The following is a 13648-nucleotide window of genomic DNA, read 5'->3' on the forward strand; positions in this document are numbered from 1 at the left end:
CCCTCCCCTTAGAACATCATTCCACCCCATATGGAAGAATCTGCCCTTTGCCTTCATAAAAAATGGTACAACACCTCCCTTTCTGTCCCAGCCTTTGATCACCTGGAATGACTTGGCATAGGGTTTTGGCATTGAGCAGAGATGTAGGGCAGGCTGGGAGGAATATGTATATATTTAAATTGAAGTGGATTGGACAATTTGATGTAAAAAAAAAATTAATTAATTAAAAAAAACCTCATCGAAATGTCCTATAAGTGGCTTGTTTCGTGGTAGAAAATCACATAAATGTCTGGAATAAACAAGTATATACTATAGTATACTAACTAGCTGGGCTGGGCACAGAACCTGTAGCTCTTCCCCCCCTCTCAGTTTTCCCTCTTTTCTCAGCTCCCCACCGCCATATTCATTCCCTGCCTTCTACCGCCTCTTTTTTCCTTTGCCCGCTTGCCCCCTGCCGCCGCTTTCTTCCCCTGCCTGCCACCATTTTCTTCCCCTCCCACTACCATTTTCTTCCCCCCTCACCCGCAAGCCTGTCCACCAGCTCCACTGCTTTCCTCTCCCCCTGCCAGCACCTCACTTGTGAACTCTAGCGAGAGCTGCCACACATGGAATTAGCGACAGGTACACCTTACACACACACACACACACACACACACACACCCTTGAGTAAGAACTGGGAAGCATGTGTTGTGCTTTTATTTCTATTTTTTAGAAATAAAAAGTTAGAAATAAAAAGTTTTAGAAATAAAAAGTTTCCAGTAGGCTTATGAGATCATCCGGCATTCTGTCTGTGTGTCCGTGTGTCTGTCTTTGTGCTCCCCACTATCAACTTCGCAACGCCTGGACCAATATGAATCAAATCGGGTACAGTTGTAGGGACACATAGGGCCCCCTCAATGGCGTAGTTTGTGATGATGTCATCCACCCTGATCCAAGATGACGGATGTGTAGACTTTGGAGGCGCAAGTGGGCTAACTTGTGAAACGCCTAACCAACATGAACCAAATTTGCTACAGCTGTTGAGATACACAGGGATGCCCAAATAGTGTGGTGTGTGATGATGCCATCAGCTCCAATTCAAAATGGTGGCCGTGTGAACTTCTGAGGTGCAAGCGGGCTAATTTGTGGATTCCTAACCTATTTGAACCAAATTGGGTACCAAGATTGTGAATGTTTGAGGCGCAAGTGTGGACTGTCTAACTTGTGGACTGTCTAACAGATTTGAACCAAATTACATACAGTTGTAGTGAGTGACACACAGGGACACCTCAGTGGTGTAGTTTGTGATGATGTAATCCACCCTGATTCAAGATGGCAGAAGCATAAACCTTTGAGGCGCAAGTGAGCTAACTTCTGAAATGCTTAACTGATTTGAATCAAATTTGCTACAGCTGTAGGGACACATTGGGACACCTCAACGGCATAGATTTTTACAATGTCATCCACCCCAGTTCAAGATGGATGACTTGTAAACTTTTGAGCCGCAAGTGCATTAATTTTTAGACAGTCTAACCAATTTGAATCAAATTTGCTACAGCTGAATGGATTCATAGGGATGCCCCAATGGTGTAGTTGGTTATGATGCCACCCACTCCAATCCAAGATGGAGGATGCATAAACTTTTGTGTTGCAAGTGCACTAATTTGAGGGCTGTCTAACCAATCTGAACCAAATTTGGAACAGTTGTAGTGAGTGACACACAGGGACACCTCAATGGTGCAGTTTGTATTGATGACAACCACCCCGATCCCAGATGATGGACACATGGACAATTGAGGCACAAGAGATATAACTTGTGGGCCTCAATTTGAACTAAATTTAGTCCAGATGTAGAGACACTGAAAGGAAAGTAGGCTGATTAGTTCTTACTAGAACAACCTGTTTTCTTTAGAAATGCACTATATGTCCAAGCTGGTTGGACATGTCCAAAAACCTGACTAACACTATTTACATTATATGTCATCAGTCAGTACGATTCTGTAATGATATGAAATGTTAAGGAGGCCCCACGCATGCTGCTTTGCCCCCAGCCCCACACCCCTCTAGGGACGACCCTGCTTAGACAGTACAAAAACTGCATGGTTGCCACCAAGAGGAGGTGCTTTTTAAGAATGCCTCCTCTCTCTTTCATGATGTCTAGTATTACATCAGACTGTAAATGATATCACCTCCTCCTTCAAGCTTCCTTCAGATTCAGGTGCCTAGAGTGGTGCATTGTGGGATTTCTGGAGGCCAGACTGCATTTCCCTGGCTTCTAAAATGTTGCGTCACTCACCGCAATGGCAATCGTGTGTATGGCTGAGGTCGTTCACACACTCAAAATCCCTGGTGGCTGGGAGGGCAGGATTATACATACCTTCCCCCACACGACTGCGACAATCTTCTCGCTGTGCCACTCAGCCATACAATAATGCTTGAATAATAAAGTACAACACCTAATAATACACATATTATTAGGTGTCGTACTTTTATTATTCAAGCATTATTGCAAATGTGTACAGTGTATATGGTTACAATACCCTGGCAAGCCCTGCCCCCCATGCTGATGCAATATGTGAGTCCACCACCCACCCTCTACAACCAGTACAATGTCTTTCTGAAGAGACAAATTCTGTACTCACAGAGATCCTCTCCTGATTAAGAACACTGGGTACACCAGGATTCCCAGTAATGGCGGGCGGGGTTTGTGTGTCTTGTGGTCAGTGGGTAGCGAGACTACATAGATTGTTAGCATGGAAATCAAGACCTCTCAGGTGGTGGTGTGACTAGCACATTTTGAACAGCACATTTTGAACATCGCAATGGTTCTTGGAACATTGCATTTGTCCACCTTCTTTTCTCTCCTCTTAGGAGCTTTCCCCCCTTCTGCTCCTTTTTGCTTTATGCCTTTCTACTCCCTGCTGATGTTACACGCAGGAATTGGACAGGCTCTTTATCTTTGAATCGTTCTGAAGTTTAAAAACCCTGTGGCTCTTTTTTCTAAAGTAGGCATTGGTACCTTAATGCTTAAAACTGGGCATAGAACTTCCTGCTGATTTTTAGTTCACTTTTATCTTAAAGCATGCTTTAGAGCACTTCTAAAACTTGCTGTGTGTCAATCCTGGTGTGTTGAGACTTCTATGATGTCCTTACAGCAGTGGGGTAACTCTTCTACTTCCACCAAAAAAAAAACAAACCCTTTTCACTGGCACGCTATGAAATACATCATGCTGCTCTAAGTAATTTATTGTAAATGAATCGATGATTCCGGTCTAAATTTTGCTGAAATGCTGTAGAAATTCAGCTGTTACAGGAAACAGTAAAATAGAGAATATTCTTTTGGGGAACAATGTTTGCAAAATTATTTTCAAATAGGTGTTTGTGATTTGGAGTTTGCATATTAAACTGTGTGTGTATGTGTGGTTTTTCCTTTGTTTGTATTCTGCCCTTCCTCCTTAGAAGGATGCTTCTCCCCTCAAGGAACTCAAGGTGGCACATTTAGGAAAATCCCACGTATATCTTCACAACAAACATGTGAGGTAGATTTAGGCTGATAAATGGCTCAAGGTTAGTGTCATGGCTTGGGTAGGAATTAGAGCCTGGGACTGTATGTTCCATGTCAAACACTACCCACTATATCACACTACCTCACTAGCTAGTATAGTGTTTTTTGAACTGTGTTCTGGGAAAGGTTGTGGCTGCTTGGAAGCTTAGTGGGAGTTTTTAGGCTCTTCTGGAAGACAGTTTACCACTCCACAACCTGTTTTCCTCTACAACATGTACCCACAGGGGAGTGTTGGTGTGTTCTAGTGTGATTCTTGCTTCACACAGGACAACAGTGAGGCTGGCCAGTACCACGTGTGAACTGAAGGTATAAACTAGATGTATGGCTTGCGGGGCAGCGGGGAGGGGTTGCCTCCTTGATTGGAGCAGCAGTGGGGAGACAATGCGTAACTTTTTCTTCACAGGCCTTTTTCCCAATTAAAAAAACTATGCCCACCCTGCTACAAATGGCTTTCCTGCCCATAGGGCAAAAGGTATGGGGTCAAACATGTCTCTGCCTAGAGGCAACAAAAACCAGTTTGGGGTTCGTTTTGGTCAGGGCAAGACTGCAGGGCAAAGGCCATCTCCTCTCTACTGCTCCAATCAAATTCAGAGCCCCATCCCTGCACCTACCACCCTGTGGCTGCATTAAAATAAAACCAAACATGGTTGTGGGACACACAGCATGCACCCATCTAGCATGGCCTTACAATGCATCTTAGAATCCTCTATTACCTATAGGACTTTTGTAACCAACAAAATCAATTTGCAGACAAATCAGTAAAGCAACGATCCTCTGAAAGTAGGAAGTTTGAAGACTCACTGATGATAGTGTATATATCACAATAAGCCCTCAGCTTGTTATTTCATTTCAACAAATTATATTTTCCAAGAAATGAAGCATATAATGCAAAAGTTCCATGCATGAAATTGTTATGTGTGGCTTTTGTTTTAGGAAACATAATTTATTTATTTTTAAAAAACAACCTAGTGCCAGCCATAGGGTTGTTGATATCCTGTAAAGTCAATGACTCTGTGCTCCCCCCGATTGCACTGTAGTTGAACGAAAACTTACAAAGATTCTACAGATTTAAGATCATGCTTAGAAAGCAAAAGTGTGCGTCTGCCTCAGCTGACAGCAGGGATTGTCAACACGGTCTCCATGGAAACTGATCCATCAGCAGACAAAGAACTGATGACCTTGACTTTCGCTTAAACTCTCCATTTATCAAGGGAAGAATCCTTTGTAGTAGAGTGCTATCACAATCCCACATAGGATATGCAGCTCTCCCCAGTATCATTTGCAAGTTATACTTTTAATATTAATAATATTATTGATAATTAGGTCATAATCCCAACATTGTACTAATTGACATGCAGTTTAAACAATAATGTGCTCCAGAGAAGGAATTGACTCCCCTTAACAAAACAAGGTTCACATGGATGTTGGCTTGGATGTCTTGCAAGAAAAGCAGGTAAATGTTCAAAGGTAAAGCAGAACTGCTAACTGAACAGAAAAAATAGCCTGTCCTGCTCCAGTGTCTTTAACATCAGAGCTGCAGAAATCAGTAGCTGAAGCTTTTCGTATCAGGCAGATGAGAATAATCACTCACTAATTTCTTTAGATCAAGCTGCTGTTAGAGGCACAGAAGCAGGGACCTTTTTAAAAAGTTAGTAAAGTGAGAAATGATTTCAGTAGACATGTAATACCAAGGGGCAGTTGGAGGTGGGAGATGAACTCTTTTAACTTTAAGCAAGTTTACATTCAAGATTGCTCACAGTCAAAGCTACTAACAGCCAAACTGGATGTGTTGGTGGTCCCCATGTTTGTTAATATGTCTGCCTTGTTCATGTTAAAGCAGGGATGGGTGTGTGGGAGGCCTAATTTTAGCATCAAATAGAGCAAATGGGTGAGGAGAGTTGATCCTTCCCCCCCCCCACTCCTCTGTTATACTTCTCCATGGTCCATGGTCCTTTTTGCCCCATCCTTGCTTGCTGCCATTGAATTGATTAACTGTGGTGGTAAGGTGGATGTTAGTCCAACTCTTTTCACCTGCATGCCCCATTTGATATTTGAATGAGACACTCGTGCTACATTCGTGAATGGGACTGAGAGGTGAAGAACAGATGTGACTGCACCTTCACACTTAGTTTGGCCCTAAATCAACAAGTGCTATATAGGTATATTTCAATGTTTGTCATTATATTTGATTCCATATGTGATTTGAGATGAAATGTAGTTTGATTCCAGTGAAACGTCATTATCTCTGTGTGGAAATCTATGTGTATTACTTGCCTTTGACTACAAATAATATTTTGTCTTTCACTATGTTAGGATGTAAAGTGGCATTGTGATGAAGCTACTAAAAAGGCTTGTTACAGTAAAGGGAAATCAAAGGTGAGTGAGTGGCTCTTAACTGGTTCCTAGATCTGAATTTAAGTCTTTTATTTAAAAGCCTTGTTTCCTGCCTTGTTAGGCAGGAGCCTAACAAGGTAGTTAATAACTAATCTTAAAGTGATAAAAATAGTGAAACAGCAGCAATAAAATAGTAGTAAAATAACAGTAGGAAAAATAATCAAAAGGAGCGGGGTAACTGATAAAATCAGAATTAAAATGTTTTAGTTAAAAGCCTTGCTGAACAAGACAATACAGCTGTATTCCTGTGATTGTTTACTTGGAAATAAGCTCCACTGAGTCCAGCAGGGTATACTTTAAAGCAAGTGAACACAGGGGTGTAGAACAAGAACATAGGACATAGCCTGTGCAAGGCCAGGGTGTGTGGCCATGGAGTGTGTTGGAGGTGGCATGGCTTGCAGGTGCTCTCCCATTTCCCCTCTATCCAGGTAAAATGTATGCAGAGTCAGAAAAAAACCGATTTGAGTACAGTGACTTTATGACAAGAAAATATGATGTAATTGGAGAGCACAACCCTGAAATTTAAATATTTAGAAAGCTTCAGGAGTTACTGTGCAGTATGTTGGTGAAAAAATGACTTGTGGCCCTATCCACCCCCAGCACAGTACCTCCAGTGACTGTTGCTGGTGTCTGTCTTATGTTTCTTTTTAGATTGTGAGCCCTTTGGGGACAGGGAGCCATCTTATTTATTTATTATTTTGCTATGTGAACCACTTGGGAAACTTTTGTTGAAAAGCAGTATATAAATATTTGTTGTTGTTGTTAGTCTGGAACAGCAGCCCAACCCCCTCCCTCCCAGCCAAGATTTTTCTCTGCAGAAATCCATGCTTGCAGTATCTATATTGTAGCTGTTCTCATAACCAGCTTGACAGACGTATCAATAGGTAGATAAGTGATGGATTGATAGATTTCTTTGCTGCCATTATGAATTAATTGTGATGATCTGATTGCTCGCACTAGCAGATATGTTTGGCTATGATTTATCCAAATTTTTCATGTACAGTCACACACTGTAGGACAGCCATGAAGGTCAGGTTATATTTAGTACATTCTGCTTTTGATATGTTGATGATCATATTTTATTTTTCTTTCTGTGGCAGGAAGAATGCCAGAATTATATTCGTGTTCTCCTCATTGGTGGGAACAGGCTTTTTGCATGTGGAACAAATGCTTTCACGCCCATCTGCACTAATCGGACGGTAAGAGTGCAGCCATATCCAAGTTGCAGATTTAAACATGGTTTAACACTAATTCCTTCTTTGCAGGATTCTGGTTTGGATGGGGACAAACAAACTAAAACTTAAACCAGAATTGATGGTGGTGTTCTGAGTCAATAAAACTGGAAATCTGAACAGTGAAGTAAATCTGCTCTTGGATGGGATCACTCGCCCCCTTAAAAGGGGGTGGGTGTCCTCTTGAACCCGTTGCTGTCCCTGGAGGCCCAGGTGGCAGTGGTGTCCAGAAGTGCCTTTTACCAGTTTCAGCTGGTGCACCAGCTGAGACTCTACCTGGAGAAACCAGATCTGTCCTTGGCTATCAAAGTGTTGGTCACATCCAGATTGTACTACTGGAGTGCATTCCATGTGGGAGTACTTTTGAAGACTATTTGGAAGCTTCAGCTGGTTCCGAGAGAGGCCACAATGTAATATAAAGATTTAAATCTATCCTGTGTACCTTCACTGGCTGTTAGTTTGCTTCTGGACCCTATTCAAAGTGCTGGTTTTGAACTTCAAAGCCCTATCCTGGAATCAGGGTATCTGACCACCTATACTTGCTTATATGAATCTGCTAGGGTCCTCAGATCTTCATCTCAGCTCTTGGCTCCACCACTGACTCAGATTCAGCTGGCAGAGACCAGAGACAAGGCCTTCTCAGTAGTGGCCTCTGTCTTTGTAATGCCATCTCCTTCCTTGATTAATAATTTTAAAAATATTTCAGATTCTTTTCAAATAAATCTTTTAAGGTTGGTTAAGAATTGGGTTCTTAGTTTCTAGTTTTAGACATTTTATTTTGCTGTTTCGTTTTTATGCTTGTTTTATTATTATTTATTGTTTTATTGTAAGTCACCATCACTCAGCAGCAGTGTGCTGGAGGTGGGATAGAAATATTTTCAGTAAAATACATATGCTAAATCTTTCCAGATCAAATAATAGGGAGCGCTTTATTTAGTACTGGGACCAAGCAAAACTATCAGTGCAATAATCAATTCCTCAACCAGTCCACATGACTACAGGAGGCTATGGATGTGCGAGCCGGCTTGACCTTGAGCCGGCTTGGTTTGAGAAACCCTCTGGGACAGTTTGGGGATGGTTCTGGGGTGCCACGTTCATATTAGTTTTTTTTTTAAAGACAGACTTGGGAGTGCCACTGTGGCCACAGGGGGAGGGTCTCTGGAGCTTCCCCCTCCCCTCACTGGCCTCTCCCCGGTCTCCTGAGGGCAAGTTCGACCCATTATGGGCCTATGTGAGTGCATGGTGGCCATTTTTGAGGCCACCGCTCATGTGCATGGGCCTCAAAAATGGCCACGATGCACTCACAGAGGGCCAAAATGGCCCTTTGTTTGTTTGTTTGTTTGTTTGTTTAACCTATTTTTATACCGCCCAAAACTCACGGCTCTGGGCGGTTTACAGCAAAGCAACCAAACAAAAAAGTTAAAACATTAGTTAAAATAAATGACAACAAAAATTAAAACAAAATAAATGATACAGTAAAAGTTAAAACATTATAACAATTTAAATTTTAAAACAATGTTTTAAAACAACGTTAAAACTATTAAAAGAATCTTCTTCTTTATATATATTTCTCTAAGCCATACCTGTCGCTAATCTCATGTGTGACAGCTCTCTTGAGAGTTTGCGAGTGAGCTGCTGGGAGGGAGAGAGGAAAGCAGCGGAGGAGAGGCACAGGCCAATGGGCAGGAAGAAGAAAGCGGCGGCTGGGGAGGGAAAAAGGAAAGTGGTGGATGGGGGTGCGGGAGGAAATAGCGGCATCCCGGGGAGGGAATAAGAAAGCGGTGGCCAGGGGAGGGGGAGAAGAAGGGCTGGGGAGAAGAAAGCCGAGGAGAGAACTAGAGGCACAGATTCTCTGCGCCCGGCCCAGCTAGTATTTAATTAAAAACCTAGGTGAATAGATGTGTCTTTAAAGACTTTTAAAAAGTTGTCAGAGATGGGGAGGCTCTTATTTCAGCAGGGAGTGTGTTCCAAAGCTTTGGGGCAGCAGCGGAGAAGGCCCGTCCCCGAGTAGCCACCAGACGAGCCGGTGGCAACTGCAGATGGACCTCTCCTGATGATCTCACTGGGCGGAACAACCTGGCTGCCGCATTCTGGACTAACTGCAGTTTCCGGACTATGTACAAAGGCAGCCCCACATAGAGCGCATTGCAGTAGTTAGCTCTGGAGTCAGGTTCTGTGGTCATTTATCCCAATAAATGGACGCAGCTGGTGTATCAGCCGAAGCTGATAGAAGGCACTTCTGGCCACTGCCTCAACCTGGGACACCAGGGAGAGGCTTGGATCCAGAAGCACCCCCCAGAATGCGTACCTGTTCCTTCTGGGGAAGTGTGACTCTATCCAGAACAGGCAGATCAAACTCATCTCCTGAGTTTCTACTCCGCACAATGAGTACCTCCGATTCAGTCTCAGTTTGTTATCCTTCATCCAGCCCATAACCGCCTTCAGGCAGGCATTTAGAGAGGTTATGCCCTCTCCCGATGATGTTGACATGGAGAAATAGCACCAAATCTCCTGATGATCTCTCCCAGTGGTTTCATGTAGATGTTAAACAACATCAGAGACAATACGGAGCCCTGAAGGACACCATACTAAAGTTCAGTTTTTGAAAAACAACAGTCTCCAAGGGACACCATCTGGAACCTGCCCAAGAGGTAGGAGTGGAACCACTGCAAAGCAGTGCCTCCAACTCCCAGCCTCAGACACTCCAGAAGGATACTATGGTCGATAGTATCGAAAGACTCCGAGAGGTCGAAAATGAACAACAGAGTCACACTTCCTCTGTCAATTTCCAATTGGAGATCATCTGTCAGGCCGACCAAGGTAGTCTCCACCCCATAGCCTGCCCGAAAGCCAGTTTGAAATGGTTCTAGGTAATCAGTTTCCTCCAAGACTGTCTGGAGTTGAGAAGCCACCACCCTCTCAATTACCTTGCCCAGCTACAGAAGGTTAGAGACAGGCCTGTAGTTGCTCAACTCTGAGGGATGCAAGGTAGGCTTCTTCAGAAGTGGTCTAATAATTGCCTCCTTAAGACAAGGAATCATCCTGCTTTCCCTCAGAGAAGCATTTATAATCTCTGTCAGGCCGGGCGGGGGTGTGGGGAGGTTGGTAGGGAGAGGGGGGACCCCTAGAGACCCTCCCCCCTGCAGCTGCAGCAGCACCCCTCAGGCCCCAAAGCCCTCAGCAGTGGTAAGTCCATCTTTTTTTAAAAAAACCCTAATTTTAACATGTCTAGCACCCCTGAACCGGCCCCGAACCATTTCAAATTTGAACCAGGCTCCAAGTTTTGGGGTGCCAAAACTGAATCTGCCCAATCTCGTTTGGACTTGAACTGAACCAAGCAATCCTGTTTTGTGCACATCCCTACAGGAGGCCCACTTTTTCCTCACCCTGCCCTGATCTTATCCACAGTCATATTGGCTTGGGAGAAGGGTTGCATAGCATAAAGGAAACCTTACCTGAACTTTTTTCCTGGGATGTGCAGCTTCCCTGAGTTTTGTATGGATCAATTGTTTTAAAACAAATAAATTTTTTTACACAAAAATAAAAATGTACAAAAATTGAGCTTGGCCTTGCTTAGTGTTTTGAGGAATGTTCACACACAGGTACATAATAGTGAGAATTTAGTATGTTCTAAACTGTTGTCAAGATAGTGGAACTTCAGTCTTCTGGGTATCATTTTCCCTTAAGATTTGATAGGCCAGCAAAAATTAACTTATGTTTTTATGAAGATTTATAGCATTTTATTCATCTAATCTGCCCTGTCATGAATTTTTGAGGTTGGTAATGAAAACAAGAGTATCCCAGCAACACAGAATGAAATCCCAACATATTTAGTGTCCTCAACCTTCTTCTGAGTTAACCCTGAGTCCCAGAAGCTGGCCAAATAGACTGCTCCTGCAATGTTTCTGAAAAGTCCTCGTGCTTGAAGCATAGTGCTCCTATGCTTTTTAATATCTACATGAAACCGCTGGGAGAGATCATCAGGGCATTTGGTGCAGGATGTTATCAGCACGCTGACACCCAAATCTACCTCTCGATGTTAGCTTCATCAGGCAATGGCATAACTTCCCTAAATGCTTGGCTGGATGAGGGATAACAAACTGAGAACGAATCCAAACAAGATGGAAGTGCTCACTGTGGGAAGCCGCAGTTCAGGAAATGGGATAGATCTGCCTATTCTGGATGGGATTCCACTCCCCCAGAAGGAAAATGTCCACAGTTTGGGAGTCCTTCTGGAACCAACCCTCTCTCTGATACCTCAGGTGGAGGTGGTGGCCAGGAGTGCTTTCTGTCAGTTTCAGCTGGTTCACCAACTGCTCCCTTTCCTGGAAGTAAGTGACCTTAAGACAGTGGTACACATGCTGGTAACCTCCAGGCTTGACTACTGTGATGCACTCTCTATGGAGCTACCTTTGCACATCATCCAGAAACTGCAATTGGTGCAATATGCTGCTTCCAGATTGGTCTCCAGGTCATCCCGAAGAGAACATATTACTCTGGTTTAAAAAGAACTACACTGACTACCAATAGGTTTCTGGGCAAAATACAAAGTGCAGGTTATTTCCTATAAAGCCCTTAATGGCTTGGGCCCAAGGAATTTAATAGGATGCCTTCTTTCTTATGAACCCCACTCTCTATTAAGATCTTCAGGGGAGGTTCTTCTGAGGGTGCCACCAGCTCTCTGGTGATGACTCAAAGGTGTGCCTTCTCTGTGGTTGCCCCGGGACTGTGGAATGCACTTCCTGCTGAGATTAGAGCTGCTCCATCCCTGTTGACTTTTAGGAAACAACTGAAGGCACATCTCTTCAGCCCAAGTTTTTTAGTTAGTTGGTGTTTTTATGGATATTTTAATCTGGTTTTACGTTTTAACTGTTAAATTCTTGGTTTGTTTTATGCAGCAAATCTCCTAGAGACTTCGGTAGTGGGTGGTATAAAAATATATTAAATAAATAAATAAAGGGGACAGGGCTTACTAACAATGCCTCTCTTCTCAGATGGTATCTTTAAGAGGAAGAGTATGCAATGCAATTAGAATTAATGTGTGATTTTTTTTAAAGTAGGTTTCTTTTCTTTACAAAGTGTTCAAAAGGGAATGCCATTTCCTCCTTGGTTTCAGATACACACCACAGAGTATGGTTTCATGTGATATTGTGATATAATGTGATTTTAATTATGAATTCCCACACATTCTGCCCCTGTTACAGTTAAATAACCTGGAAGAGACCCATGATCAAATCAGTGGCATGGCCCGCTGTCCATACAGCCACCAGCACAACTCCACAGCTCTCCTCACAAGTACTGGGGAGTTATATGCAGCGACAGTCATGGACTTTCCCGGAAGAGATCCTGCCATTTATCGCAGCTTGGGGGTGCTTCCTCCTCTCCGGACTGCACAGTACAACTCTAAGTGGCTCAATGGTGAGTACAGAGAAGACCCGCCCCTTACTTGAGTAAATATTGTTTCGATGAAGTTCCTTTGTGAAGGAAACATCTCAATACTTGATGCTTCTAAGATGCTTTGTCCCCTAGTTTCCCCAGACTTGGAAAAAATGCTTACTAAACACTGACAGGGGAGGTTTGACTCTTTCCCCTCATGCCATGGTCCCAATTAAAATCACCCTTGAAGATGCCATTTGTCCTGGGAGGGGCTACTGCTATTGACACTGTGGTGTGGGTGGATGGTAAAATGTTGTCATATTTTAATAACATCAGCTGGTGGGGGCAGGGAGCGGGGAAGGCTCTGATCCAGATTAGGACAGTGGTGGTGGTGGTGGAGATGCTTCCCTGGCACAGTCCTGACAAAAATCGCCCCTGCAAGCTGGGCTGCAAACAACAGATTGAAGGAATTATTTTTTGTCAGGACTGTGGGGCATAGGGGGAAAGGTTAACCCTCCCCCTATCTGATTTAACCCATACCATTGTCTGAAACTGGATCCGGGTCCTCCTACAGCTTAAAATCACTTAGTTTGACCCTGAAGATGCCAAGGATGGAATCTGGGACCTTTTGTATGCAAGCCTATGCTCTACTGTTGTTACCTGTTATATCTATACTCATACTCCTTTGTACCCTCCTCCTTCTCCTCATCTTCCTCTTGTTCCTACCACATCCATCTAGAATTGAAAAGTGTTAAACCTCCCCTCCCTGGGTGCTCTGGTCTGGTTCTGAATCAGGGATTACCTCAGCTGCTGTTTACAAAAACAGAAACAGAAAGAAAGAAAATAATGTGTTTAGTGTCATGTCTAGTTTGATCCTGTGCTAAAAGAATCACTGACATGTAGGTGGTCATTCACCAGTCTTTGGACTATTGCTGTAGCCTACATGTGATAATGTATAATGCTGTAGCCTGTATGATTGGGGTAAGCAGTGAAGTGGCCAAATTTGCAGATGACACTGGAATTCACAACAGATTGTGAGGAGCTCCAAAAGGATCTCTCAAAATTGGGTGAGTGGGCAACAAAATGGCAAATGCGGTTCAAT

At 43.4% G+C, this 13648-nt stretch overlaps 1 protein-coding gene across 4 annotated transcripts in view; it reads left to right on the forward strand.

Annotated features, from left to right (window-relative positions):
* SEMA5A (semaphorin 5A) overlaps positions 1–13648 on the forward strand; it is a 249848-nt gene that overhangs the window by 155499 nt on the left and 80701 nt on the right. For all 4 annotated transcript variants that reach the window (XM_053247465.1, XM_053247467.1, XM_053247466.1 and 1 more), the window contains 3 exons: positions 5858–5920; positions 7039–7137; positions 12375–12588. In XM_053247465.1, the coding sequence (XP_053103440.1) occupies positions 5858–5920; positions 7039–7137; positions 12375–12588 (376 nt within the window). The remainder of the gene's footprint in view (positions 1–5857; positions 5921–7038; positions 7138–12374; positions 12589–13648) is intronic.

Source organism: Hemicordylus capensis, chromosome 4, assembly GCF_027244095.1.
Source record: "Hemicordylus capensis ecotype Gifberg chromosome 4, rHemCap1.1.pri, whole genome shotgun sequence".
Lineage (NCBI taxonomy): Eukaryota > Metazoa > Chordata > Lepidosauria > Squamata > Cordylidae > Hemicordylus > Hemicordylus capensis.